The 26340-nt window shown below is 39.4% G+C and overlaps 1 protein-coding gene across 3 annotated transcripts in view; it reads left to right on the forward strand.

Moving 5' to 3' along the window:
- Positions 1-20789, forward strand: part of NPNT (nephronectin) — a 77455-nt gene extending 56666 nt beyond the window's left edge. For 2 of the 3 annotated variants that reach the window (XM_024754048.1, XM_024754049.1), the window contains 4 exons: positions 8554-8640; positions 9128-9226; positions 16409-16665; positions 18058-19459. In XM_024754048.1, coding sequence (XP_024609816.1) covers positions 8554-8640; positions 9128-9226; positions 16409-16665; positions 18058-18168 — 554 coding nt within the window. In that variant the 3' untranslated portion in view covers positions 18169-19459. Of the gene's footprint in view, positions 1-8553; positions 8641-9127; positions 9227-16408; positions 16666-18057; positions 19460-19526 lie in introns of those variants that run through there. The other variant, XM_024754051.1, reaches the window with a different exon arrangement.
- Positions 20790-26340: the final 5551 nt, after the last annotated feature.

The raw sequence follows: 26340 nt of genomic DNA on the forward strand, positions 1-26340 counted from the left end.
GTCAGATTCTGGTGCTGTGAATTCTGAAAGTTTTCAAGGCGTTTTATGTATATTTTAATTGGATCCCATGATGGCTGGTAAAGAAAAAAATAGCTCTTTCCGGAAAGTATAAATTGAGTTCTTAGTGGACGTGACCAAAGTCAGAAATCAGATTTTTTTGTTGAGTTTTATGTACATTAGTGTATAGAGTTGTAATGAAAAGTATTGTGCCATAGCCACTCTGAGATTTGGGGCATGTTACTAAATCTTCCTATGTTTCCTCATCTGTAAGTGGCGATAATAGTAGTATCTACTACATTGGGCTGTTGTGAAAATTAGGTGAGAGAGTGCTTGGCATATAATAAGAACTCAATACACAATAGCTATACTACTTCTGTTGATGTTGTTGAATTCATTTATATGGTAGTGATAACATTTCCTACTTAACTTATAAAAACACAGCCCTATTTTGTGTTCTGGTTTTGAGTTTATATTTTTCTGATGCTTTTTATTATGGTTCATAACAGTTTTAATGTTCACAATATTTTAAATGTTATTTTTGGCTAACCAGATCCTTTAGAAACAAATTGATTTGCAAGTATGAGCTATTAGGGGAGCAGAGAAAATGAAAATAGAAGGAAGCTGCTATTTTATAGACCCTTTACTTACGACCAAATAATTGGAACATCCTGTTTTATTTAGGGGTTTACGGTACCTAACTGAACAGTTGTGATGTTAAAACAGAGACCGGATCGCCTCAACTTCTTTACCGAGCAGATAGTAACAACAGCCTTTTCAGAGATGAATCTGTCTAGATGAGAAACATACATGATGGGTCTGATAAGTATTAGAAAGAAAAGCTTCCTTTCTTCCTCTAAAGTGATTCATGTGGCCTGAGCGCATTGACACCTGTCCCCCACACGTGTCACTTGTGTCACCTCGGGGGTGTTCGTGCCGCACTCACCCAAGCAGCTGTACTGTAGTCAAATAGTCGGCTGTGGCACCGCCTGCGTTCCGTTCCAGTACTCGGACTCAGTCCTGACAGTGCCTAACCTTCTGACTTCCTTTGGCTTAGAAGAGGGCAAGGGGATAAAAACGGTTCTGGTGGCAAAACCCAGGGATCTTTAGAGATGACAGAGTGGGGATGAAAGACAAGGGGTCTAAGATGCCATCTCTTGCCTCGCCCCTGCATCCCCTCTCTCGTCTCCTTCCTTCTTCTCTCCCTCCACGTTCCCTGTCAAATGATCTCCTGATCTAGAAAAGTTGATCCATCACCTTTATGGCCACACTTAGCAATTGTTCCAGGCAGTGCTTCAAGTTGTCCTGAAACTTTATTAGAAGAGAGAGAGGGGAGTCACAAGTTGGGGCTCATTATTCTTAGCTGTGTGTATGTCGCACCTTTCACTAGAACTTTAATTTTTCCCAGCTCTGCTCTTTACTCTCAGCCCAAAGGTGTCTTTTGAACTTTTTGGATTTTTCCTACACAGTGAAAGCTTTAGCACACGAGGGCTTATTTCTGTTGAGCCCAGAAGCCTTTTGCTTTTTGCTAGAAATCACTAGTAGATGGCTGGGAATTTTCTCTCTAATGTAGTTAAGGAAATGTCAGAGTCTCTTTTCCAGTCTTTTTATTTGCTTCTCTCTGGTAATTTAAAGCTGTAAGCTGTATGTTCTTCATCTGGAGAGGGAAAGAAAGGGGCAGAGGAGAAAAGGGAGGGGGCAGAGGGAGAGGAGGAGAAGAGAAAGCAATGTGGAGGGGAGATGCAAGAGGTGGCCTCTTAAAACCCTTGTCACTCATCCCCACTCTGTCATCTCTAAATTTCGCCACCAGAAAGAGCCTTCAGGATATTAGGAAAGTTACATACATACCATTCTCTTCAGATGAACTAAATCCCTAAGCACAGAAAGAATTTAAGACCGTGTTATCTTTAATCTTTTAGTCCAACAACAAATGCCAGAGCTGGCCTGGGTAATGTCATGGGAGCCACCCTAGAACAGAAACAGAATTTGCAAACCTACCTTTAATAAATTGTGCTTACATTCTGCTATAGTACTTACTGTTTGGAAGAAGTCTGGCAGTGGGAGATGTGTGTGATAATATTTACATTTACTTCACTGTGCTTACTTTTAATGCTTTTTGGTAAAAATATGCAGTCGACTCTTTGGGAAACTTCATTCATGCACACAGGCTATATATTAATATTATATCCCTGGGGAAAATATATTTAATAGAATGTTCTGGGATGGAGTTCCTTTTAAGAAGTTTCTTGCTTATCTGTGTGGCCAATTCTTCTCACAGGCTCCAGGGCTCCGGGTTCCCCAGCCACTAGGAACGTACTGGGCCCCTGAGCCCCAGCCAGCCACGTTTTTATCCAGCTGTCTGCTGGCTTTAGTGCCTGTACGTTCCCTGTGTTTTAGTTCACGCGGAAGATTATAAGACATACGTCTTGGTGGATGAAACGTTAACTAATGGGAGAAAAATGTTTAGGAAATCTTCTAAAGAGTATATGAACATTCTTTTTTTAATGTTAATTTTGGTCATAACTGCCCTCTGACAACCACTCCCTCCTCCCTCCTGTTCATTCTCTGTGCTCCAGCCAGAATGATGTACCTGATCTTGGCGCTCCTCTGTTAGAATCTTTCAGACTTCCAGTTTCCGCCAGAATAAAGTCCACGATATTTACAGAGCTTTAAAAGGCCCCGCAACGTCTGCCTGCATCTCCAGCTTCATTTGGTTCCCTCCTTCCCTCCCCCTTCCTCTCCTGCTGTGAGCTCTACACCTAGAATGATGTTTGAGTTCATACCCATTCACTCTCTAGGGCGCTAGCTCAGTGACTCATCCTTCAGGTCGCAGCGTAAGCAGCACCTCTCAGAGATTTTCATGCATCTTCCTCCTGGGCTAGCTTAGACAGCCCCCCTTCTCCCCCTCACCACCAAAGCTCACGTAGCATCCTCTAGTTCTCCTTTAAAGCATTCATTACATGGGAGATTGTTAGATGTCTGTCTTCACCTCTAGAATGTAGATCCCATGAAGGAAAGAGTATCCTCATTGCTTCACAAAAGTGAGCCCAGTGCCTCGTACTCAGCGGATGGTCAGTTTCTTGATTGAGAGCATTAATAAGTGGATGGAATAGAGTGAGGGAGGATGGACAGACAGATGGTAGAGGAATTGTGTTGTTAGCATTTCTCTTATCCTTTTCTAATCTCTCAAATTATACCATTCTGATTCTAAGGATTAATGGTCCAACTACAGAAAATATCAGATATGTGTTTGTCTTTATAAATATAAATATATGTGTGTGTGTGTGTGTGTGTGTTAGCATCTCTCCCGGTTATAATTCTATTTTTAGATAAGGCTAGTCATGTATTTTAATTAGCATTTTCTGCATTGAATCAAAGAATATGTTTGAATTTCACAAACACATCTCAATTTCATAGCCTCACATTTAATAACAGGTATCAAGACTATTCAAAGTTCTCTTTGAGGGGCTTCCCTGGTGGCGCAGTGGTTGAGAGTCCGCCTGCCGATGCAGGGGACACGGGTTCGTGCCCCGGTCCGGGAGGATCCCACATGCCGCGGAGCGTCTGGGCCCGGGAGCCGTGGCCGCTGGGCCTGCGCGTCTGGAGCCTGTGCTCCGCAACGGGAGAGGCCACAGCAGTGCGTGGCCCGTGTACCGCAAAAAAACAAAAAAAAACAAAGTTCTCTTTGAGCAATCAAAATTCAAATAACAGACATATAGCTGCTATGGGGTAGGAGACTGTGTATATACTCTGACAGAACTCTCTTTTCTTTCAATGTTTTAGGTACTTTTTCTTTCATAATAGAAATCCTTTTTATAAACAATCTTAAAAAATACAGAACTACAAAAGACAAACCAATAAATGATAAAATATTACTTTTATTTCCAGTACTCAGACTACTTCTATTAGCATATTGGTGTATTTCTTTATTATTATTGATGTATATGGACATGTAACACTACATCGGTTTAGGTGTACAATATGATTCCATATTTGCATATGTTACAAAATGATCACCACAATAAGTCTAGTTAACGCTTGTCACCAAACATAGTTATAAATTTTTTTTTTCTTGTGATTGGAAACTTTTAAGATGTGCTCTCTTAGTAACTTTCAAATATGCAACAGAGTGTTATTAACTACAGTCACCATGCATACATTATACGTCCTCATTTTTTACTTATAACTGGAAGTTTGTACCCTTTGACCCTTTTCACCCATTTCATTCACCTCCTACCTCCTGCCTCTGGCGTATTGTTCTACGAGCTTTTTTTTTTTTTTTTTAGATGCCACATATAAGTGAGATCATACAGTATTTCTCTTTTTCTGTCTGCCATAATAATACCCTTAGCATGATACCCTCAGGATCCATCCATGTTGTTACAAATGGCAGGGTTTCATTCTTTTTTATGGCTGAGGAACATTTAATTGTGCGTATGTATATACCACCACTTCTTTTCCCATTCATCTATTGATGGGAACTTAGGTTGTTTCCATGTCTTGGCTATTGTAAACAATGCAGTGAACACAGGGGTGCATATATCTTTTCAAATTAGTGTGTTCACTTTCTTCAGATATATACCCAAGAGTGGAATTGCTGTATTACGCAGCAGTTCTATTTTTAATTTTTTGAGGACTCTCCATAACGTTTTCAAATTCCTATTCCCACCAACAGTGCATGACAGTTCCCTTTTCTCCGCATGCAAATAACCATCTGTTATTTCCTGGGCAGTCAATTTCCTGAATTGTTCAAGGGTTGGAGTACTAACCCTCTGTGCAGTTGAAAATCTGCATCTAACTTTACATTTGGCCCACCCCATTCAAGGTTCCATATCATGTGGTGGATTCAACCAGCTGTGGACGGTGTGGTGGATCTGTTGCAGATATTCAGTGAAAAATACTCATATGCATAAGCGTGGACCCGTACAGTTCAAACTCATGTTGTTCCGGGGCCCACTGTCTTTTTGATAGTAGCCATCCTAATAGATGTGAGGTGATATCTCATCATGGTTTTGGTGTGCATTTCCCTGGTGATTAGTGATGATGAGTGCCTTTTCATGCACTTTTAGTATATCTTCTTTGGAAAAATCTCTCTTCAGATCTTCCCATTTTTTTAATCAGATTGTTTTTTTTCCTATGGAGTTGTATGAGTTCTTTATATATTTTGGATAGTAACTCCTCATCAGATAAATGATCTGCAAATATTTCTCCCATTCATTTTTGTCGATCATTTCCTTTCCTGCGCAGAAGATTTTGGGGATGTAGTCCCACTTATTCATTTTGCTTTCGGCGTCAGACCTAAAAAAATCATCTCCGAGGCCAGCATTAAGGAGCTTAACGCCTATGGTTTTTATTCTACGAGTTTTATGATTTCAAGTCTTACGTTCAAGTCTGTAGCCCATTCAATTGATCATTTCCTTTCCTGCGCAGAAGGTTTTTTGGGATGTAGTCCCACTTATTCATTTTGCTTTCGGCGTCAGACCTAAAAAAATCATCTCCGAGGCCAGCATTAAGGAGCTTAACGCCTATGGTTTTTATTCTACGAGTTTTATGATTTCAAGTCTTACGTTCAAGTCTGTAGCCCATTCTGTCATTTTTTGTGTGTAGTGTAAGAAAATGATCCAGTTTCATTCTTTTGCACGTGGCTGTCCAGTTTTCCCAACATTATTTATTGAGGAGACTGTCCTTTCCCCATTGTACATTCTTGGTTCCTTTGTCATATGTTAATTGACCATATAAGTGTGAAGTGTGGGAGTGTATTTATCACTGTTTTTTCTAGTCTGTTTTTTTGTTTGTTCACCTGTTTCTCTTGCACATAGTGGAAATTATTTCACTTAATATTTTTATATAAACTGTAAAACATACCAGGGAGGGAGTGAGTAGTGAACCTTCTCTTGGCATGTCAGTGGGATGCTTACCAATCCATACTGGTATGCGTAAGGAAGGAGGATTCGTTCAGTACTTTGGCAGAGCTACAGACTGGAGCACACAAAATTGTAAGAACTAATAGCTGCTGAGCATTTCAGGTCTAAATTCCTTGGCACGTTTCCCAGTGAACTGCAGTGAAGGTGTGTGCATGGTCATCCACTGCTAAATTAAAAGGTTCTTGGAAACCAAGTCCCTAAAATACTAATAACCATCTGGCACTTTGCGAGTTGTTAGATAACTCATTTTCTGGGTGACTGTTTTCCAAACATGTGGTCTCATTCGTTCCTTTTAACCTCCCATCCCACTTTCTTCGTTTCTGAGCATCCTCCAGACACTGTGAACTCCTTTCTCTAATGTTCCCGAGCACTGTCTTTGTACTTACCGCCTGAAATACTCCGTCTTCCCCCACTCCAGCACTTTGCTTTTTGCTTGGAAGGTTCCATGTTCTTTCACTCTCAGACCGAATGGTGCTTGCTCAGAGGGGATGTCCTTGATCTTTTATAAAACAGGTCCCTGTGCCAGGAAACCTTTTTAGGATCCTCTCCCTCTGCACCAAGACTCCATTTACCATTTGACCATCCTTCACTTGGAGAAAAGGGTGCTGACAGACCATCATAATGCCCCTAAAATATGGTACTGTAAGATTTGAACTATTACAATCCAGAGATGATTTCTGTAAGTTACAACAAGAGAAGGGAACAAAAAAGTGTTGTTCTATAGAGTTGTGTGTGTGTGTGTATGTGTTTTAACTTTCTCTGTCATGAGAAATGAAGCATGTATGCCTACAACTCTGTAATATTTCTAGTAAATAGGAGGCGGTCTCCCTCTCAGAGCTCCAAATGAGGAAAGGAAAGCTGGAATTGAATGTCATTGCTGTCAGTCATCTGAGTGTAAAACAGGGTGGCCGTTTGCCTCTCCCAGGGCACCTGTGATCAGGCTGTGTCCCCAGATCTTGTCCGTTGACCCGCTTCTCTTCTTTCATCTTTCTCAGGCTGTGTGTAGAGGGGTATATGTGAGTGGGGGAAGTGGAAGAGGAAGGGGCTTCACTGTTTGGACTTTTGCAACAAAAATGAAAAACTTCAAAAGCAGTAAGCTCAAAATATCAGTGCAAATATTATGGGTTCGTTTACTTGATTTAAAAAGTTACTGCTAAAAATAATTGGAACATTAATGAAAAAGAACCCTTTTGACTGATGTGTGTTTCTTGGTGTTCTACATCTTTTACTCCCTGCCTTATAAAAATAGAGCTAATTAATTTAAGTTCTGGCAAAGAGAAGGGAGGATTCCCTGATCTTTGGCCAAGAATCCCCCTCCACTACCACCAACATTCTCACACACTCCCCACTCCCAACCAAGCTATTCTCCCTGACATCATCTGGTGTTTTTCCGTCCTAGTTTTCATCAGAATTTAGAGTTGTGGTGTTCTTTTATCTACATGTTTAATGTTTGCCTCTCCCATTAGAATGCAAGCTCCACAGGGGCCAGGTCCTTGTTGGTCTTGTTCACCCTTTTACCTTGTCTCCTCGGGACCTACCCCAGTGCTTGGCATATGGGTGGCGATCAGATGTACATTGAATGAATGAGCAAATAATGATTTATACGAATCCATTTTTTAAAGTGTATTTTTCAGCTCTGTCCCACTTGTTTCATATGAGGAAAAGGGTTGACAAAGTACGTGGGTTTCTGACAAGACCTTCCCATTCATTCAATAAACACTTGTTGAGTGCCTGTCACTAGGTCAAGCCCTGGGAATGCCACATGAGTAAGACATGATCGATGCCCTCCAGGACCTCAGAGACCAGCAGAGGGAGAGACACACATGTGTGTCAATAACTGCGGTTCTTTAGGAAAGAGTGTAATAGAGGCGTGTAAACGTGAGCCATCAGAGTACAAGGGGGAAGATTTGAACTCGCCCAGAACGTGAAAGTTTTCACCCAGTCAGTGACATTTACACCGACCCTTGAACAGAGAGGGGAAGTTTGGCTGGTTAATTACCAGGGAGAAGAGCATCCCAAGCTGGGGATGGGGTCAGAGACGTGAACATGAATATGGCATATTTGGGCAGTACTGTGTGTTTTGGGGGTGGATTGTGAATGCGGTGCAATTTGGAGTTTGGATTTGATCTTAAAAGGAGCCAAGGAACCTGCTTAAGCCCAGAAGACATAGCATACGTAGGGTTCACTGGAGAGGAGTCCATGTTTTGGTTAGAAAGTCAAACCATTCGCTGCAATTACGGGCATTTTGTTTTCCATTAAAACAGCCTTAATTTAGAGTTCATAATGTATCTTTCATAGACAAGTTTTAGAATTTCATAGAGATATTTTGCTCGCCATTGGTAGCTGTTTTAAAATGTATTTTCCAGATAAAGACGTTTTCATGTATTTTATGTTGAGTTTTAAACTTTTGAAACCCATTTTTAAAAATGGTACCCAGATAAATGTTACAGTATAAGATCTCTGCAGAACAAACTTCATGAATCTTCATGTGAACTGTGATTAAATATTTTGGATTCTTCCAGATGAGTGAAATACCTAGATCTTTTCCCCCTGCCCCATCGGTAAAGGTAATGCTTCTTTGTCAATGCCTCATCGAAACAAAACAAAATGCCTCTCTCTCTCTCTCTCGTAGTTCCGCGGCAGCCTTCAAATGACTTGTTTGAAATATTTGAAATTGAAAGAGGAGTCAGTGCAGATGATGAAGCAAAGGACGATCCAGGTAGATCCCTATATTCTTCGGACCGTTATGATGACATTTTATCTTTTCCCTCCATTTCATTAAAATAACTTTTAAATTGTAGATTGTTCGGTTACATCTGGGAAAATTATACTTTTTTTTTTAACCACTTGGTTTCCTCTCTAGTTAAATCAGTTGAGCAAAAACTGAATCATCATTATCTTTTTTAAAAAAATATAGAAAAGCAGCATTTAAGCTGAGGAGGAAATCATCTTTTATAAGTGATGTAAGAAGGTCATAATTTGGCAACAATTGTGTGTTCTATTTTTACAGCTGAACACTGATGCACAATTGTGCTGAGAAAGGATTCATGTGATTTCCTTTTGATCTCATGAAGGGACATTCTGGTGGGATAATTAAGTGCAGACAGGAGAGAACACTTGTACAGATACCCCTAGTTCACAGATTCATTTTTGTCATTAGCTGTTGGGTTTGTGGTCTACTCACGTTTCTGGTTATTTCCTTGCAGGTGTTCTGATACACAGTTGTAATTTTGACCATGGGCTTTGTGGATGGATCCGAGAAAAAGACAGTGACTTGCACTGGGAACCAGTGAGGGATCCAGCAGGTAAAACCATTCATCTAACCCTAGTACACATTTCGGTTGGATCCTATCTGAGGAACCCAGTTGTGCTAACCAAGGATACTATAATGCAGCTCTGTGTTTACTTAATAGAGAGGATAAAGAAAGCTTGTCCAGCATTCATCTTCTATTTTTTTAGGTGATCTGAATTTGTTAGCTATCAATTAGAATTTTAAGTAGACAAGCAGTTTATTAAAAGGCCAGCTAATTTCTCTCAAAAAAAGCTTTGTATATATAAAACATGTAGACTCATTCTAAAATATAATATCCAAGTTACGTATAGTGCCCCATTCCCAAGCATAAAAATAATATTGTGGTACAGCAGCCATCATAGTAGCCTGTGGTTGTTTCCTTGATTATGTCTTTCTTTTTTAAGATGTAGCAAAAGGAGACAGTGGAAATTCCTGCGAAGTTGTGAATATCTCTCACAGTCTAATTTTCAGTCTAATTTGGATGCTGGAGAAATTAGTTATAAATTACCACCACTTATTCCACAAGAGAATGTTATAAGAAAGGGAGATTTAAATATAGTCCCTTGGAAAACTAAGACTTTTAAATTTCACACTTCCTATGAATCTATAAAGTTTCAGAACTTACAATATGTTTTGTCATCTTATTTCAGGAAGCAAAGCTACATATTATTGTTGGCTTTTTACCCTCCCTGTAGTAGTTAAATCTTATATGGGTGAGTCCAACTTAATGGAAGGGTGAGGAGTTTGGTTTCTTTTTTTTCCTTTTTATACTCCTGATTCTAGACTTAGAAATGAAAGATACGAGACATGAAGAAAAAGTATGTTACTTGTTTTTAAAAGCCTAGTTCCTAAATACCATCCCAAGTGTACAGATAGAGCACAAAACATGTAAAAGTTAACTTGAGGATATGCTCTGTTAAAACCAGCTCTTCTCAACGGTCAGTGTGCACACAGGTCAGCTGGAGGCCTTGTTAAAATGTAGATTTTGATGCATTTCTCACACGCTCCTTGGGGATAATTTTAGGGCTCATCCTTAATGCACATGTTGAGTAGCAAGTTATTAAAGAATTCATGCAAAAATATATTCATTAGATCCCCTAAGATTGAAATGTTAGAGATATTGAAAAATGAAAATTTGAAGTAAGCTTTTAAAAAATGCGTATCCAACAAACTCAAAGGAGTTTTGAGATTACTTTTAACAATAAAATAATTTTTAATGCCCCCCCCCCAACACACACCAGTACACTCCCTCTCATTCTCACTTTCATGTTCTCCCTCTCACTTATTTAAGGTTAACTCTGAGCCAGACCACATTATTATTAATATCATAGATAACTGTGAATAAGAGAGAAACCAACATTTATTTAATACCAGCTACAGTCCTGACTCATTCATCATCTCAGTTTTATCTAATCCTCTTATCTACCCTGGGAAGCAGGTAATATTGTTTTTGTGTCACAGAGGGCCAGAGGTTACATCAGTTTCCTAAGGCCACAGAGCTAAAGAATGGACTTCCCATCCAGGCCTCTCTGTACTGCCTGTGCAGCCATCTCAGCAGTTCAGTGCCCACAACATCAGAAGCGTAATTCTGGGGTTTTCACTACCCAGTCTGGCCTCTGTGTCCTGGTTGTGTGCGTGATCCGATTAGCAGATCTCAGGCCTGTAGATCTGAGTGACCTCTGACCTGGAGTAGTGTGCTACAGAAGGAAGGATCTTTAGCAACCATGTGTGATAGAATGGTGAATAATGTTCATGGTCGTAATGAATAACTCTTTCAAGTAAGGTATACACTGGGGAGAATAATTCATGCTAAAGTCAGAAGAATTCATTGCACTTCTCTGTAGACAGTCTATGTAAAATGTTTGAGCTTTAGAACTTAAATACTATCTTTTAGAACCAATTTAGTACTTTTCAACGGTTTCTATTATTCGTCACATAGGTAAATGTTTAAATTTGTTGTGACCCCAAATCCACTTGCCCTCCAATAGAAAAATGAGAAGAGAATTGACAGAGTGGTAGACAAAAAAAAAGGTTTGAAATGGTTCTTTGGCTGTGATAATACAGAACAAGTTGAAAGGAAGTGGTGGCTGCTTGTGATTGGATAGCTCCTGGTGATTGGCTCCGGCCCCTCAAGGATGCTCTTCTGGGGTTGCTCCAGGTTTTTACCAACAACTTGGATGAACTGGATATTGAAGGCATACTAACCAATCTGTGGCTAATGTAAAGCCAGAGGAGAAAGCGACTGTGTGCGCTGACACAAACAGCATGCAAAGATTAGATCAATGGGTCCCACTTAAGAGGGTGAAATCTACTGGGGATGAATACACGGTGTAGCTCATGGTCGAGAAACCACCTACACAGCTGTAGGAGGGGAAAGATGTGACTTAGCAGAAAGTGTGAAAGACTTTTAGACTTTTTGTGGGTAATAAATCAATATGACTGAACGCTGTATCATTGCTGCCCAAAAGCTGGGTCAGCTCCATAGAAATACGTATTTTTTTCCAGCACAGAAAATACACTTTGGTAGGTTCTTACCAGTCTGAGAAGTATAGAGGTAATTGTAGGTCACTCAAAAGAGAATGACCTGGATGGAGAGGTGTCTCAGAGCCTGTAGAAAAACAGGTGAGAAACCCAGAATGTTTAGCCTGGAGAAGAAATAATGGAGCGGGGCAGCTTTTCAAATACAGACCGACAACATCTATCTCAGTTGTTCTGTGATCACAAGGGGATAAGAAGTCGGATCAGTAGGTGAAAACTGCAGGGGGATCGATTTTTGCTCACGCTCAGAACTTTACCATAGTCAGAGCTGTCTGAAGAGAAATCAGGCAGCCACGGAAGCAGGGGGCTCTCTGTTGGTGGAGATGTTTGACTGGGTGACATATGACAAGATGTTGTTTTGAGAATTAGACAAAGGGTGGATTAGAAAGCCTCTTATACCGGCTCTGGGAGCCTCTGACTCAGAATGGAATGTCCCAGGTATCAGTGAGCAGCGTTCTAGCTTGGAGAATGGATGGGGAGACCAAAGATGGCAGAGATTTAGTTAGAAGAGGTAGGAGGACATAGCTTATGTCAGGGCGGAAATCGTAGGCGGGCTTTTTAGAATATGTCGGGGAGTTCTAACCATATACAGATTCTGACATATCCAGAGGGAGAATGCTAATGAAGCTTACTTTCCGTGCCTATTTTTCTTCTAGGCAGTTCAGGTGGGGTTATGTATGTATCTCATGCTAAGGCCAGAGAAGACTATAAGCAATTTAATCAATTATTTTTGTGTATCATTTTAACTACCAAACTAATAGTTTGCGTGTTTCTATCTAGATTATACCATTAGTAAAGGAGCGTATGTTTGGATTTCCACATATGATTTTTATGTTGTGCATTTCTTATCCAAGATCCAGATTTGCAAATATTCTTATATGCTAATATCTCTAAAAAAACCTTCCGTTAAACAAACTTATAACTTTGAGAAACAGCTGCAAAATAAGTGCATTTGCTAGTCACCTTCCTGGTGCTCCTTAGGTTTTGTTATCACATTCAGTCTTAAACTTACTTGCGAGATAGTGAAATTAATCCATCCTCTAGGGAATGGAAAATTGTGCTCCTGACAGATGTGCTAATGTGCTACAGACTTATAGCTGTGGCCCTGAACACACGCCCTTCTCCCCAAGGCTAAACTTGGGGCCCTTTTCCTGGAACCCTAATCTCAACCGACTCAGCACTCTGTCGGCTACTGGTAGCTACAAGGAATTCGTTTAAATATAAAATATGCCAGCGTGTACATACAACTATGTCTATTGCAGCGTTAAGAAACATTATTTTGAAATACATGAAAATGGAAAAATAAATCAACAGTGAAAATAAAAGCTCCCTCCCAACCCTGGGCCCCAGTCATCCTCCCCAGATGCAACCAGTTTCTTGGTTACCTTTCCAGAGAGCTATTTTTCCTCACAACAGCCCTCTCTTCTGTACCTTGCTTCTTCCACTTAACAATATTATCTTAAGAGTTAACCTGAGTGTGGACCTGCTATATAACACAGGGAGCTCAGCTCGGTGCTCTGTGACGACCTAATGGGTGGGATGGGGCTGTGGGAGGGAGGTCCAAGAGGGAGGGGATATAGGTATACATAGAGCTGAATCACTACACTGTACAGCAGAAACTAACACAACATTGTAAAGCAATTTTACTCCAAAGGGAAAAAAAAAAACAACATGAGTGGACTTTGAAGCCAGAATGCCTGGGCTGAAACCCACCATCACCACTTACGAGCTTTGATCTTGAGCAGGTTACTTAAATGGGGTCATCAGTAGTGTCTAGTAAACGTATGTAAAGCATTTAAAGCAGTCCCTGTCCTAGAGTCACCATTAAAATAGTATTAGCCATTGTTGTCGAAGACTGTTCTGTATCAGTGCATACATAACACCTTCATTCTTAAATGAATGGCGGTTACTCCATCACTTCTTAAACGTATTTAATCAGCCATCCATTGAGGGACGTTTCAGTTGTTTCCAGCCTTTTGGTAGTTCAGACAATGCTGCAGTTAGTAACCCTGTCCAGATATCATTTCATCTATGTTTGAAATTAAAATGTTATCACCTATATATCTGGCAACTGTTACAGGATCTATTATTTACCAAAAAACAGCTTTAGATATTGTGATGCTTTAAACTGAATCCATGAAAATATGTAATGTAATTTTTTTATTTAAACCAGTATTTTGGAATCAGAAGTGAAATTTTTATTTACTAGGTAATTTGGAGTGCTAGATCAATTTTTCCCTTAGCTACTGTTCCAACTTTGTAATACTTCCATTTATTAAAAAGGGAAAGAATTCTTCATGGCAAAAAGAAAAACAATCCTAGTGGCCACAGAGTAGCCCTCTAGGGGAAGAGCAATTGTAACCTCATTTATAGAGTTTTAAAAATCTATATAAAGTGATTATTTGACTCTTTTATTAGGATGTCTTGGTTTTTGTTAGGTTGTCTTTCTGCAGGCAGCGTCTGGCATAGTGATATTAGTATACATTCCACAGGGATTTAAGATAATCCTTGTTTTCTTAAAACTTGCAGGTTAACTATAATAACCTTATATCTTAGTCTTAACCAAAATACCTGTGATGATTCAAAAAGCTGACCAACGGGGAGACGTTCTAAATCCATCTAAATATTTTGGCTCAAAATATTGTTTGGATTAATTTGGGGAAGACGGGGGTGGAAGGAGTACAAAAAACTGTGTTTGTTTTTGGTGAGTCAAGTACCTGACTCAGGATCTGTTTCTCTGTTGTTTTTTGCTGTATTCTTGGAATGTCATTTATTCAACAAATGGCATTAAACTCCTACCATACGCGAGGAGTGTAATGGGGTTTGGAGAGAGGTTGGCTCTGACATCAAAGAGTTCACAGTCTCTTTGACTGTAAGAGACCCTCTTTGACTGCGGGAGAGAAACGTGTAAACCAGTGATTCCTGTGCTGAATAGGGGTTCAGGCAGTTCTGAACTCAAACTGTTAACTCTGCTGCCTACTGGCTGGGTGACACCTTGGGTGACTTCACCTCTCAAAGCCTTAGGCTTGTTTTGCAGGTGCAGAAGCTAATAAGTGTTCACTCCACGGGCGTGTTAGCAAGGTTAAATGAGATGCTCCCCGGAGAGCCCCCGTACAGAACCTGGCCCTCGCAGGTACACACAACTCACTTATTTGGGCCTTTAAAGGCTCAGAAGAGACTTGATAGAGGAGAAGTCACTTGAAGAATAGGACATCCCAAACCTTGTCATGTCTTGTACAGATTAAGCATAAGGAATGCTTTTCAATGAAAGATAAGTGGGGTTTCTACCAAAACAGTTACAGGTGTTCAGCATTCCAACCACATTTTTCCTATGGATAAGTCAGTGTTGAGACTACAGTGTGTTTTTCAGGTGGCTGCAATAAAACAGCCTGAGGGGAATGTCACTTGTACTTGGACTGAGTTTCAGACTACTACTTGAAACTTTCCGTCTCTTGAGAAGCACCATCCCCCACGTCACTGCTGCTCAAACTTTTTTCTCCCCCTTAACTACAGTTCCTCTAACAATAGAGGGAAGCAAACTCTGGAGCGCTAGGGATCCAAGGACATCATCAAAGCGACCTTTCCAAAGGGAAAGATTTTACTAACATTTTGTGTTCATGTATGTGTAATGGAAAATCTCTATATCAATTATATTTTTATGGATTTGTATTTATATAAAAAATCTTTTTAACTGCTTACCTCCAAATACTATTGATGCTCCAGGAAGATGTGGCAGGTTTCCAGAACACTTCTGCATCTTCTTGAGGTCAGGTACGAGAAGCACAGCAAACTCATTTTTAAAGGATCCTTCTCCCTTTAGAGCATTGGTCCCCAACCTTTTTGGCACCAGGAACCGGTTTCTTGGAAGACAGTTTTTCCACGGACTGGGGAAGGAGGGATGGTTTGGGGATGATTCAAGCGCATTACATTTATTGTGTCCTTTATTTCTATTATTATTACTTTGTAATATATAATGAAATAATTATACAACTCACCAGGAGGCAGAGCTCAGGCGGTAATGCGAGCGATGGGGAGCGGCTGTAAACACAGATGAAGCTTCACTCGTTCACCCACCGCTCGCCTCCTCCTGTGCGGCCCGCTTCCTAACAGGCCACGGACCGGTACTGGTCTGTGGCCCGGGGGTTGGGGACCCGTGCTTTAGAGATTATCTTTCTTTTAAAAGAGGGGAGAGGAGAGAATAAACAGATCTACTGCCCCTTTAAATCACCATCTGCTTTACTGCCAGGAGACAGAAAATCCACCTAGAAAATTCTCCCTGGTAACTTCACCACCATACCAGCCAGCCAGCATGACAGTATAATTCTAGGTGCAAGAAGATCAAGAGGTGGTGAATGTGTGTATGTCTGATCATATTTAACTGGAAATATTTATAGCGTTAGGATGACTAATTATTGTCTGTCCCTGGCATAATCTGGACTCCTCAGGAGCGAAGTGTTTTCTGTAAATACAAAACCATAGAATTTAAGACAGCCATGGACCTAAACCCTCTTTTTCTCCTTCGAAAACCTGGAATTCTTTACTGATGACCGGCACCGTCTGAAGTTCACTAAAACAAGAGGAGCGAAATGCCCGTCCCCGCCGTCACACCAGCAGGGACCTGGGCGCGCGCATACACGGCCCCGCTTTTCCCCTGCAGGTGGACAGTATCTGACGGTCTCGGCAGCCAAAGGCCCGGCAGGAAAGGCCGCTCGCCTGCTGCTCCCACTCGGCCACCTCCTGCACTCAGGGGACTTGTGCCTGTCGTTCAGGCACAAGGTGACGGGGCTGCACTCCGGCACGCTCCAGGTGTTTGTGAGAAAACACGGTGCCCACGGAGCAGCCCTGTGGGGAAGAAATGGTGGCCACAGCTGGAGGCAAACGCGCATCACCCTGCGAGGGGCTGACGTCAAGAGCGTAAGTAGACCCGCCGGGGAGGTAGAACCGGGGAGGGTTTCCTTTCAGAGGAGAGCTCTGGGATCTGCGGTGGACGCCTCCGTCTCTTCCTGAATTTAGGTGCAAGGCTTGTGCCTCGGCTGGGCGTGGTGACCCCATGCGTTGCCTCTTTCTATACCCCTCTGCCCCTTCGTACACATTCTTCATGGCAACCTCTGACCACTGTCACTCTCCCCACCCTGGTGAATAGCCCCTATTTTTAATGAAAAAAAAAATGTAGGAGTTGAAAAAGTGAAAAAAAAAAAAGTTAACAAACTTCAAAGGGTGGCGGCGGGGTACCTGCTTTTCCTTTTCCTTAAACTCCTTGTACTTCAAACTTTGACCACCATGAGTTACCCTAAACTGTTTTTTTTTGGGGGGTGGGGGAATGTTTCTTTAAAGTCTTTGTTTTCCCTTTGCCTCAGAGATCATAGTTAAGCAGCCTTGGATGGAAACTAGAACAATACGCTTGGAAAGTATTATCCTATTCAGAACAGGTGGTGGGAAAAGCTTTTATTGAATATATAAAATTTATCCTAAGTAATCAAGTCATAGGTAGCAATAAAATGATCTATAAACCCCACTGAAATAGTGAATGTATTTGGAAAAAGTGTCTTCTTTATGTTGATCCTAATAAAACAGTTATTAGGAAATTCTGCCTCTATACCTATAGGTATAGTGTCTAGAAACTTTTTAAAAGAAAGAATAGACTCCATGAAGACAGCTTGTATCAGAGTCTTGGATTTTGTTTTACTCTGTTTCTCTTTCTTAAAATTTTTCTTAATATTTACATTGTTTGGAAATATAAAAATAAGTTGTTTCACATCCTAACATAGGTTTCTGTTAGATAAAATACAGGAAAGATTTTGGTCTTTACGTAAGTGAAACAACACTGTGATTGTATTAGGGTGTTTGATTCTATTCCATTTTAGGCAACAAAACTATATGAAATTAACCCAGAGGAGGAACTAGAAAACATCTAAGATAGGCTGCACGATTATGATCTTTCAAATCTTTGGCTCATAATTTCTACACCTTTATATTCCATCACACTCTCTACTTCTGACCTCGGTAATCTTTGACAGAAGTGTCCACTTCATAATCATTCCTAAATGTAAGTAGTCCATTGTTTAGAATGACTTTTTTAAAGAGTAACTGATTCTGAGCAATGGGGTCTGGTTAACGATTTACTGACGACTCAAGTTCCTACCAGAAGGCAAGCCTCACTGACACTGGCAACTCTGTTCTAGTCTTTCCTTCTGTTAAGTAAGTTTACTATATAGTTTTGGGGAAAGTTTGTCTTTACTTTGCTAAACGAGCAGGCATTGGAAAGGGGCAGAGGAGGCTTGACCGGTGTGTACATTCTCTCCCTAGGTCATCTTCAAAGGTGAAAAAAGGCGTGGTCACACTGGGGAGATTGGATTGGATGATGTGAGCTTGAAAAAAGGCCACTGCTCTGAAGAACGCGAGCAACTCCAGAACTAGCAATGAACCCCCGTGTTGCTCCCTCTTCTTTTTCCAACCTTCACCTCCTGTCCTTTCCTCCCTCGTATCAGGCCTAGGAGAAGAGTGGGTCAGGAGAAAGTCTGGTTGGTGACCCACATCTTGCTGGCCTGCTTTTGTGCAATCCCAGTGAACAGTGACACCTTCCTTGAAATACAGGGGGGGGCATCTGTAGATGTGTCCAAAGCCATCTTTGGGTGTTACCTTTCATCCTATGTCTCTTAAGAAGGCCTTCAGTGTGTGTGACCTATACCGTCCTTCATCCTGGTTACAAGGTGTTCCTTGTAGCAAATTAGAGGAGAAGTTTTCAAAAGAAATCTGTGCAAATGACCATTCTGTTATCTGTTCAGTGTTGTACCACGAGTAGTATTGACTTCCCCTAAGATGCGTTGTACAATGTGCTTGTGAAATTGGTTTCTCCTCTCCACTTGGTACTTCTGGTCTGACCTGAACTCTGACTTTTACTGCCACTCACTTTATAAAAGAAGGGTATGTAGCATATCAAGATGCATTTATTCTTGTTATCTGTATTTTTCTTTTAAAGACAATTATGTAGAGTGGGCACGCAATCCCTCGTTAGTAGTACTGTGTTTTGTGTAAATGTGTTATTGGTATTAAGTAGTTATGTGTTCCTAATATTTACAGACTCTAGTTGCAAGGGAAAGGCAGCTTATGATCTCTTGAGTTAAAAAAATACATGGTGGAATGGCATCCAGTTCCATGACCTTATATTGGCAGCAAGAGAAAATTGGAAGAGGTGTCTGTGGTTGTAGGGAGATGAATTTTTTAACGGCCTTGAGTTTGATCACTACAAAGTAATAGACAGGAAACTGTAGTTAACATGTAAAACCCTCACTGTTTCAGGTTATACTTTAAAACCAACAGCCTTTACCATAACAACGTGGTTCTTTCTGGTAATATGTAAGAAGCTTTTGGAAGTTCTGGTTGTTTCAGAGAAAAGCTTCTGTTTGTGGAAGCTGGGTGTGGGGAAACATGGGGGAAGCTCCGTTGAAATAGATTTTCATACTGACTTTTCAATGAGTATAAATTTAGGCAGGTCTAGATCACAACTTATGTGCTGTTGTGTCAGGAAGGGTTGGGAAGCGAGTCTCATGCTTTGAGGCATCGGACATGCTGGAATGGGATTCTCACACACACACACTAAATCAACAGGTCAAGATTGGAATTCTAAGATCTATGAACCCCTAACTATATTTCCTCCCTGCAAAGTTTACCTTTAGATTTAAACAAAATACATAACTTTTAAAAGACATCTTATTCCTGAGGCTTTTCTTTATTTCCAATTAAGTAATCAAACTATTTTCTGCTGTTTTTGCCAGGAATCACAAAGATGATTAAAGGGTTGGAAAAAAAGATCTATGATGAAAAGTTAAAGGAACTGGGATTATTCAGCGTGGAGAAGAGAAGACTGAGGGGCAAACAACTGCTGGTTTTCAAGTATATGAAGGGCTGGTACAGAGAGGATGGTGACCAGCTGTTCTCCATATGCACTGAGAATAGAACAAGAGGAAACAGGCTTAGACTGGAGTGTGAGGGAGCATTTCCTGGCAGGGACGGTTATTAAGTTAGAATCCTTTGTCTAAAAGAAAAAGTGTGAATTTTTTTTTGAGGCTTTTTAAAATTTGATAACTTTTTTTTTCTATTTTTTCTTACCTCAAGGTAGAGTAACATTACAGAATCTCCCCAAAGATGTTTTCATCCTATTACTATGTAATGAAAGTCTCCAGAACTAAGTAACTTGGACCAGGGCTAAGGTCTAATTTAGGTACTTCCCTCTTGACCGCCTAATAGCGAGGAATCAAAAGGGGAAAAGCCACCAAATGCTGAGGTCATGAAAATGTCTCTCCCTTTATGGCAAACCCAGCAGTATTTAAAAAAACAAAAACAAAAAAATTAAAAATCTGTTTGTTCCAAAAGAGTATGATGGGCAGATATTTTAGTATCTCAGTAATGTCCTAATGTGGTGGTATATATTTCTTTTCTTGGTAAAGGTATAACCCTTTCACTTGCTTAATGGATGATGATATTTGATGACCATAACAAAGGACACAGTTTAGAGAGATTTTTATCTGGTGCATTCTCTCTGCAGCATGTGTGACAGCTTAACTTGGCTACTGAAAAAGAGAGTGCCATGCGCAGCACCACTGCCAGGACCTTTCCTTCTCCTAATGGTAGAAGTTTCTCTTATCAATGGGAATCTCCCAAGTCCCACAAAATGGTATTGTTTTGGGAACAGTAGGTACAATAGACAACAATAGGTCTTTCATCATTTAACTTGGTGGATGCAAGGCCAGAGGGGGATATAAATCAGTAAGCCTTTGAGTAGGGGCCAGAAAATATGGCTTTAGATCCATTTTTTAATGATTCATTTCCTTTTTGGTCATATAACTGCACAACTAGTGATGAAAGGGGAAAATAATAGAAAGTTTCACTTTTAGGTGCCAATAATGCATTGCACTACACTGATGGAAGAAGTTATCCAAAGTACTGTATAACATCTTGTTTATTATTTAATGTTTTCTAAAGTGAAAAATGTTAGTGGTTTTCCAAACAGCCAAATAAAAATAATTCTTTATAAATAAAAACAATAATACCAGTTGTCTCTTGTTTTTTTTTAAACTGGAAGAATTATCGAGGTGATTTGATTTTTCACAAAAGCCATCTATAGTATTGCTTTAGTTATGTTTTCTCAAATCTCATTTAGTTGTAAACATTTGCCTCAGATCCTTTTATATAAAGGCAGGATAAGTAAAGATAGATATAAATATATATGAATTATAAATGAAGTCTTTTACTAGTGTTGATTTTGTTAATTTATGACATTTTACTCATATTCCAATAACCTTTCCTGATGGAGAAAAATAATTATAAGGAAACAAAATTAATGAAATCATTCAAGATCAAAAATTAGTCCTCCCACAGAATTATAATAAATAGAGAATATGCTTAATGGCGTCTTTCTTTCCAATACTCAGAGAACCCTTAGTGGCAAGGAAACTCAAGTTTTGGATAAATACATACTTTAAGCAAAAGGTAAAGAAAAATTGCAGCTTCCTTATCTCAGAGTTGTTTCCTTATCTCAGAGGTCCTTCCTAATCATCCATGGGAGATCTGAGAAAGCTGAGGTTTTCCAAATATGTTAAGAAGTTAAACCTCTTCTGAAACTGAGGTGGGAGGAAGCAGATAAAATATGAGATCCCAGAGTCCAGTTCATCTATTTACTTGACAGATTTTACAGCACTTACTGTGTGCCTGGCTCTGGGCTACAACAGTAAGCAGACTCCCCTTTGTGGAGCTTCAATCTAGAGAGGAAGATGGACATGTATCAAAGTTACATAGATAAATGCAAAATTGCTATTCTGAAAACTGGCATACTTTGAAGGCTCTGAAAGTGTGGTGGGTTCCAGGACGTTTGGTCCATTGTCTTTCAAACTCTAATGTGCATGTGTATGGGAATCACCTGGAGATCTTGTTAAAATGCAGCTTATGATTCAGTGGATCTGTAGTGGGACTTGAGATTTCGCATTTCTAACCAGCTCCTGGGTGATGCCCATGCTGCTGGTGTTGGGGCCAAATTTGGATTACAGGTCCTTAGTGATAATACACTGAGGAGCCTGGGGCCTTCATCTCTGTTAACATTCATTGCTGGAAGGCATAAAGGTCCCTGGTTGCAAGATCTACATTCACAAATATTCACTAAGTTCCAGTGAATTTTTTCCTTCAAAAAATGTTTGGGCTTAGACAAATAGAGAATATCAATAAGTAGACAAATATTATTTTAAAAGAACAGAAACTACGGTTATAATAGTACAATCACTAAAATGAAAAACTGATCAAGGTATTCAACAGCAGATTTGAGCTGGTAGGAGAAAGAATCAGTCAACTTGAAGATAACGTCAGTTGAGATTACCTAATTTGAGGGAAGAATAAAGCTTCAGTAAGGATAAACAACTAGACTTGAGATCAATAACAGAAGAGTTGAAAAATTCTATAAGCCAACCAGGCCTAACATCTGTAGAACACGCCACTGAACACAAGAATATACATTTTTCTCAAGTGCATAGAGATGTTGACGGACATAAATTAGGCCATAAGACACTACCTCAAATTTAAAAGAATTGAAATTATATAAAATAATTCCTTCCACCACAGTGGATGAAATTAGAAATCAGTAACAAAGGGAAATTTGAGAAATTTACAATTATGTGGAAATTAACGTGCTTCTAACCACTGGCTGAAAGAAGAAATCACAGGGAAATTAAGAAATATTTTGAGGTTAATACAAATGAAAACATACCCAAACTTATGGGATAAGCTAAAGCTTTGTTTATAGATGCCTATATAAATTATATTTATAAATGCCTATAAATTATATTTATAAATGCCTATATTTAAAAAATCTCAAATCAATCTAAACTTCAACCTTATAAAACAAAGAAAAAATTAAATCACAGTAAGCAGAGGAAGGAAATAAAGATTAGAGCAAAAAGAAAAATGAAGTAACAAAAACAATATAGAAAATCAATGAAACTAAAAGTTGGTTCTTTGAAAAGATGAACAAAATTTATGAACATTTAGCTAGACCAAAAAAGAGAAAAAAAGACTTAAATGAACAAAATCAGGAATAAAAGAGGGGATCATCACTGACCTTACAGAAATACAAAAGATTTTAAGGGAACACTATGAACAACTTCATGTCAACAAAATAAGATAACCTAGATGACATGGACAGAGTCTTAGACACAAACTATTGAAACTGCATCGAGAAGAATAGAAACCTGAAGAGACAAATTGCAAGTAAATAGATTGAGCTAATAATCAAAAACTTTCCACAACAGAAAGCCAATTCCCAAAGAGCTTCAATGAAGCAATGAAGTAAACTGACTATTTAAGAATTAGTACCAAGTCTTCATCAACTCTTTAACTATATGGAGGAGGACACACTTTCCAACTCATTCTATGAGACCAGCAAATAGAAGAGTTTGGAGATTACTGCCATCTTAACAATATTAAGTCTTTCATTTCATGAACATGGGATGCAGCAAAGGCAGTGCTCAGGGACTGCAGTAAACACCAATAAACAGTGAAAAAGAAGATCTCAAATCAATACCCTAAATTGACATTAAGGAACTAGAAAAAAGATGCAAATTAAGCCCAAAAATAGCAGGAGGAAGAAAATAATAAAGACATGAATGAAGGTAATGAAATAGAGAAAAGAAAAACACAGAATCAACAAAAGGAAAATTTGGTTCTTTGAAAGGATCAACAAAGTTTTAAAACCATTAACTAGACTAACAACCAAAAAACCCCTAAATAATTAAAATCAGAAATGAAACTGAAACTACTAACCTTACAGAAATAAAAATAAGAGAATGCTATGAACAATTATATGCCAACAATGAACAATCATATGCTGACAAATTAGATATTCCAGATGAAAAGGACAAATTTCTACAAATTAAAAAAAAAAAAAAGAAGAAGACAAAATCTCAACAGTCCTATGACAAGTAAAGAGAATGAAGCAGTAATCAAAACCACCCAACAAACAAAACTCCAGGACCACCCAGATGTCTTCACTGGTGAATTCTACCAAAATTTAAAGAAGAATTAACAACAATTCTTCTCAAACTCTACAAAGAAATAGAGGATGAGGGACACCTCCTAATTCATTCTATGAGGCCATCATTACTGATACCAAAGCTAGATAAAGCTATAACAAGAAAAGAAAATAGAATTTTCTATTCTATTTTCTGGGGTCTGATTATATGTGGATTATTTTTCCAATGAATACATACTATAATACTACATTATCTGAGGTTGGTTGAATCCATGGATACAGAACCACAGATACAGAGGGCCAACTATAAAGTTATATGCAGATTTTCAATTTCCCTGGGTGGTATTAATGTGCCATTAATCTCTGCATTGTTCAAGGGTCAACTGTACAGATCAATATCCTTTATGAATACAGGTGCAAATATCCTCAACAAGATACTAGCAAACTGACTCCAATAGCACATCAAAAAGATTATATATCATGACAGGATTTATGCCAGAAAGGCAAGGATTTATGCAAGGAAGGCAAAAGTGGTTCAAAATAAGAAAATCCATCATTCAACATTTTACTGGATGTTCTAGTTAATGCAATTAGACAAGAAGAAGAAATATATTGGAAAGTAAAAAGTAAAACTATCTCTATTTGCAGATGACATGATCCTACATATAGAAAATTCCAATGAATCCACAGAAAAGCTACTAGAGTTAGTAAACAAATTCAGCAAAGTTGTGAGCTACAAAATTAACACTAAAAACTCAGTTTTTCTTTGCACCAGCAATGAGCAATATGAAAAGGAAATTAAAACAATTTCATTTATGATAACATCCAAAAGAATAAAATAACTAAGAATACATTTAGCCAAAGAGATGAAAGACTTGTATACAGAAAACTAAAAACACTGCTGAAATAATGTGATGAAATAAAATTCATATTTTATGTCAAGACAAGAAAAGTTTAATCATAAAATTTGTCTCTGCCCATTTGGGCCTCTCCTTTCCCTTTAGTATGTAGTGTGCATTTGCATTAACCAGACCTCCTCAGGAAATAACCTTCCTTCTTAATCTTGTAAGGGGCCACGATGACCTATGATCCACTACTCGTTCTGTACATGTTTATCTGGATGTAAACTGTCAGTAATACCTCATTTGACAAATAACCCTTTGTCTCAAACACTTATATAATTGTGCTTTGACCTCAAATAGGCAGAACAGTCCTCCGAACTTTCTGAAAGACCATTGCCTGGATTATAATCCTCAGGTTGGCCTGTAAAATTTTCCATCTCTTTCTTAGATCAACTCTTGATTAATTTTTTTGTCTACCAGTGTAAGAAGACCTAAATAAATTGAAAGAATTCTGTATTTATGGATTAAAAAACATAATATTATTAAGATCTTAATACTACCAAAAGTCATCTACATATTTAGAAAAATTCCTTTCAAAATTCCAATGACATTTTTTGAGAAAATTGGAACACCAATGTTCAAACTGACATGGAATTTCAAGGAACCCCAAATAGGCAAATAATCTTGAATAAAAAGGACAAAGTTGGAGGATTCATAGTTCCCATTTTCAAAACTTACTGCAAAGCTACAGTAATCAAAGCAGTGTGGTAGTGGCATAAGAACAGACATGGACAAATAGAATAAAATTAAGATTTCATAAATAAACGCATACTTATGGTCAGCTGTTTTTTGACCAGGTTTCCAAGACCATTCACTGGGGAAAGGATAGCCTCTTCAACAAATGGTGCTGGGACAACTGGATATAACACTACATACAAAAATTAACTCAAAATTGATCAATGACCTAAATGTAAGAGCTAATACTATGAAACTTAGAGAAGAAAATATACAGGTAAATTTTCATGACCTTCAGATTTGGCACTGGATTCTTAGCTATGACAGCAAAAGCATGAGTAATAAAAGAAAAAAAGGCAAAGAAGACAAAGGGAGCAGAGCCAAAGCTGACCAACAGTCAGCATAAACTATACATCAGAAATACATCTACACATGGAACAACTCCTACAGAACACCTACTGAACGCTGACAGAAGACCTCAGACCTCCCAAAAGGCAAGAAACTCTCCACGTACCTGGGTAGGGCAAAAGAAAAAAGGATAAACAGAGACAAAAGAATAGGGACGGGACCTGCACCAGTGGGAGGGAGCTGTGAAGGAGGAAAGGTTTCCACACACTAAAAGCCCCTTCGCGGGCGGAGACTGTGGGTGGCAGAGTTGGGGAGCTTCAGAGCCGCAGAGGAGAGCACAGCAACAGGGGTGCAGAGGGCAAAGAGGAGAGATTCCCGCACAGAGGATCGGTGCCGACCGGCACTCACCAGCCCGAGAGGCTTGTCTGCTCCCCCGCCGGGGCGGGACGGGGTGGGAGCTGAGGCTTGGGCTTTGGTCGGAGCACAGGGAGAGGACTGGCGGCGTGAACACAGCCTACAGGGGGTTAGCGCACCACGGCTAGCCGGGAGGCAGTCCGGGGAAAAATCTGGACCTGCCAAAGAGGCAAGAGACTTTTTCTACCCTCTTTGTTTCCTGCAGCGTGAGGAGGGGGGATTAAGAGCGCTGCTTAA

The sequence above is a fragment of the Neophocaena asiaeorientalis genome, unplaced genomic scaffold (genome assembly GCF_003031525.2).
Source record: "Neophocaena asiaeorientalis asiaeorientalis breed wild unplaced genomic scaffold, Neophocaena_asiaeorientalis_V1.1 scaffold189, whole genome shotgun sequence".
NCBI classification, from domain to species: domain Eukaryota; kingdom Metazoa; phylum Chordata; class Mammalia; order Artiodactyla; family Phocoenidae; genus Neophocaena; species Neophocaena asiaeorientalis.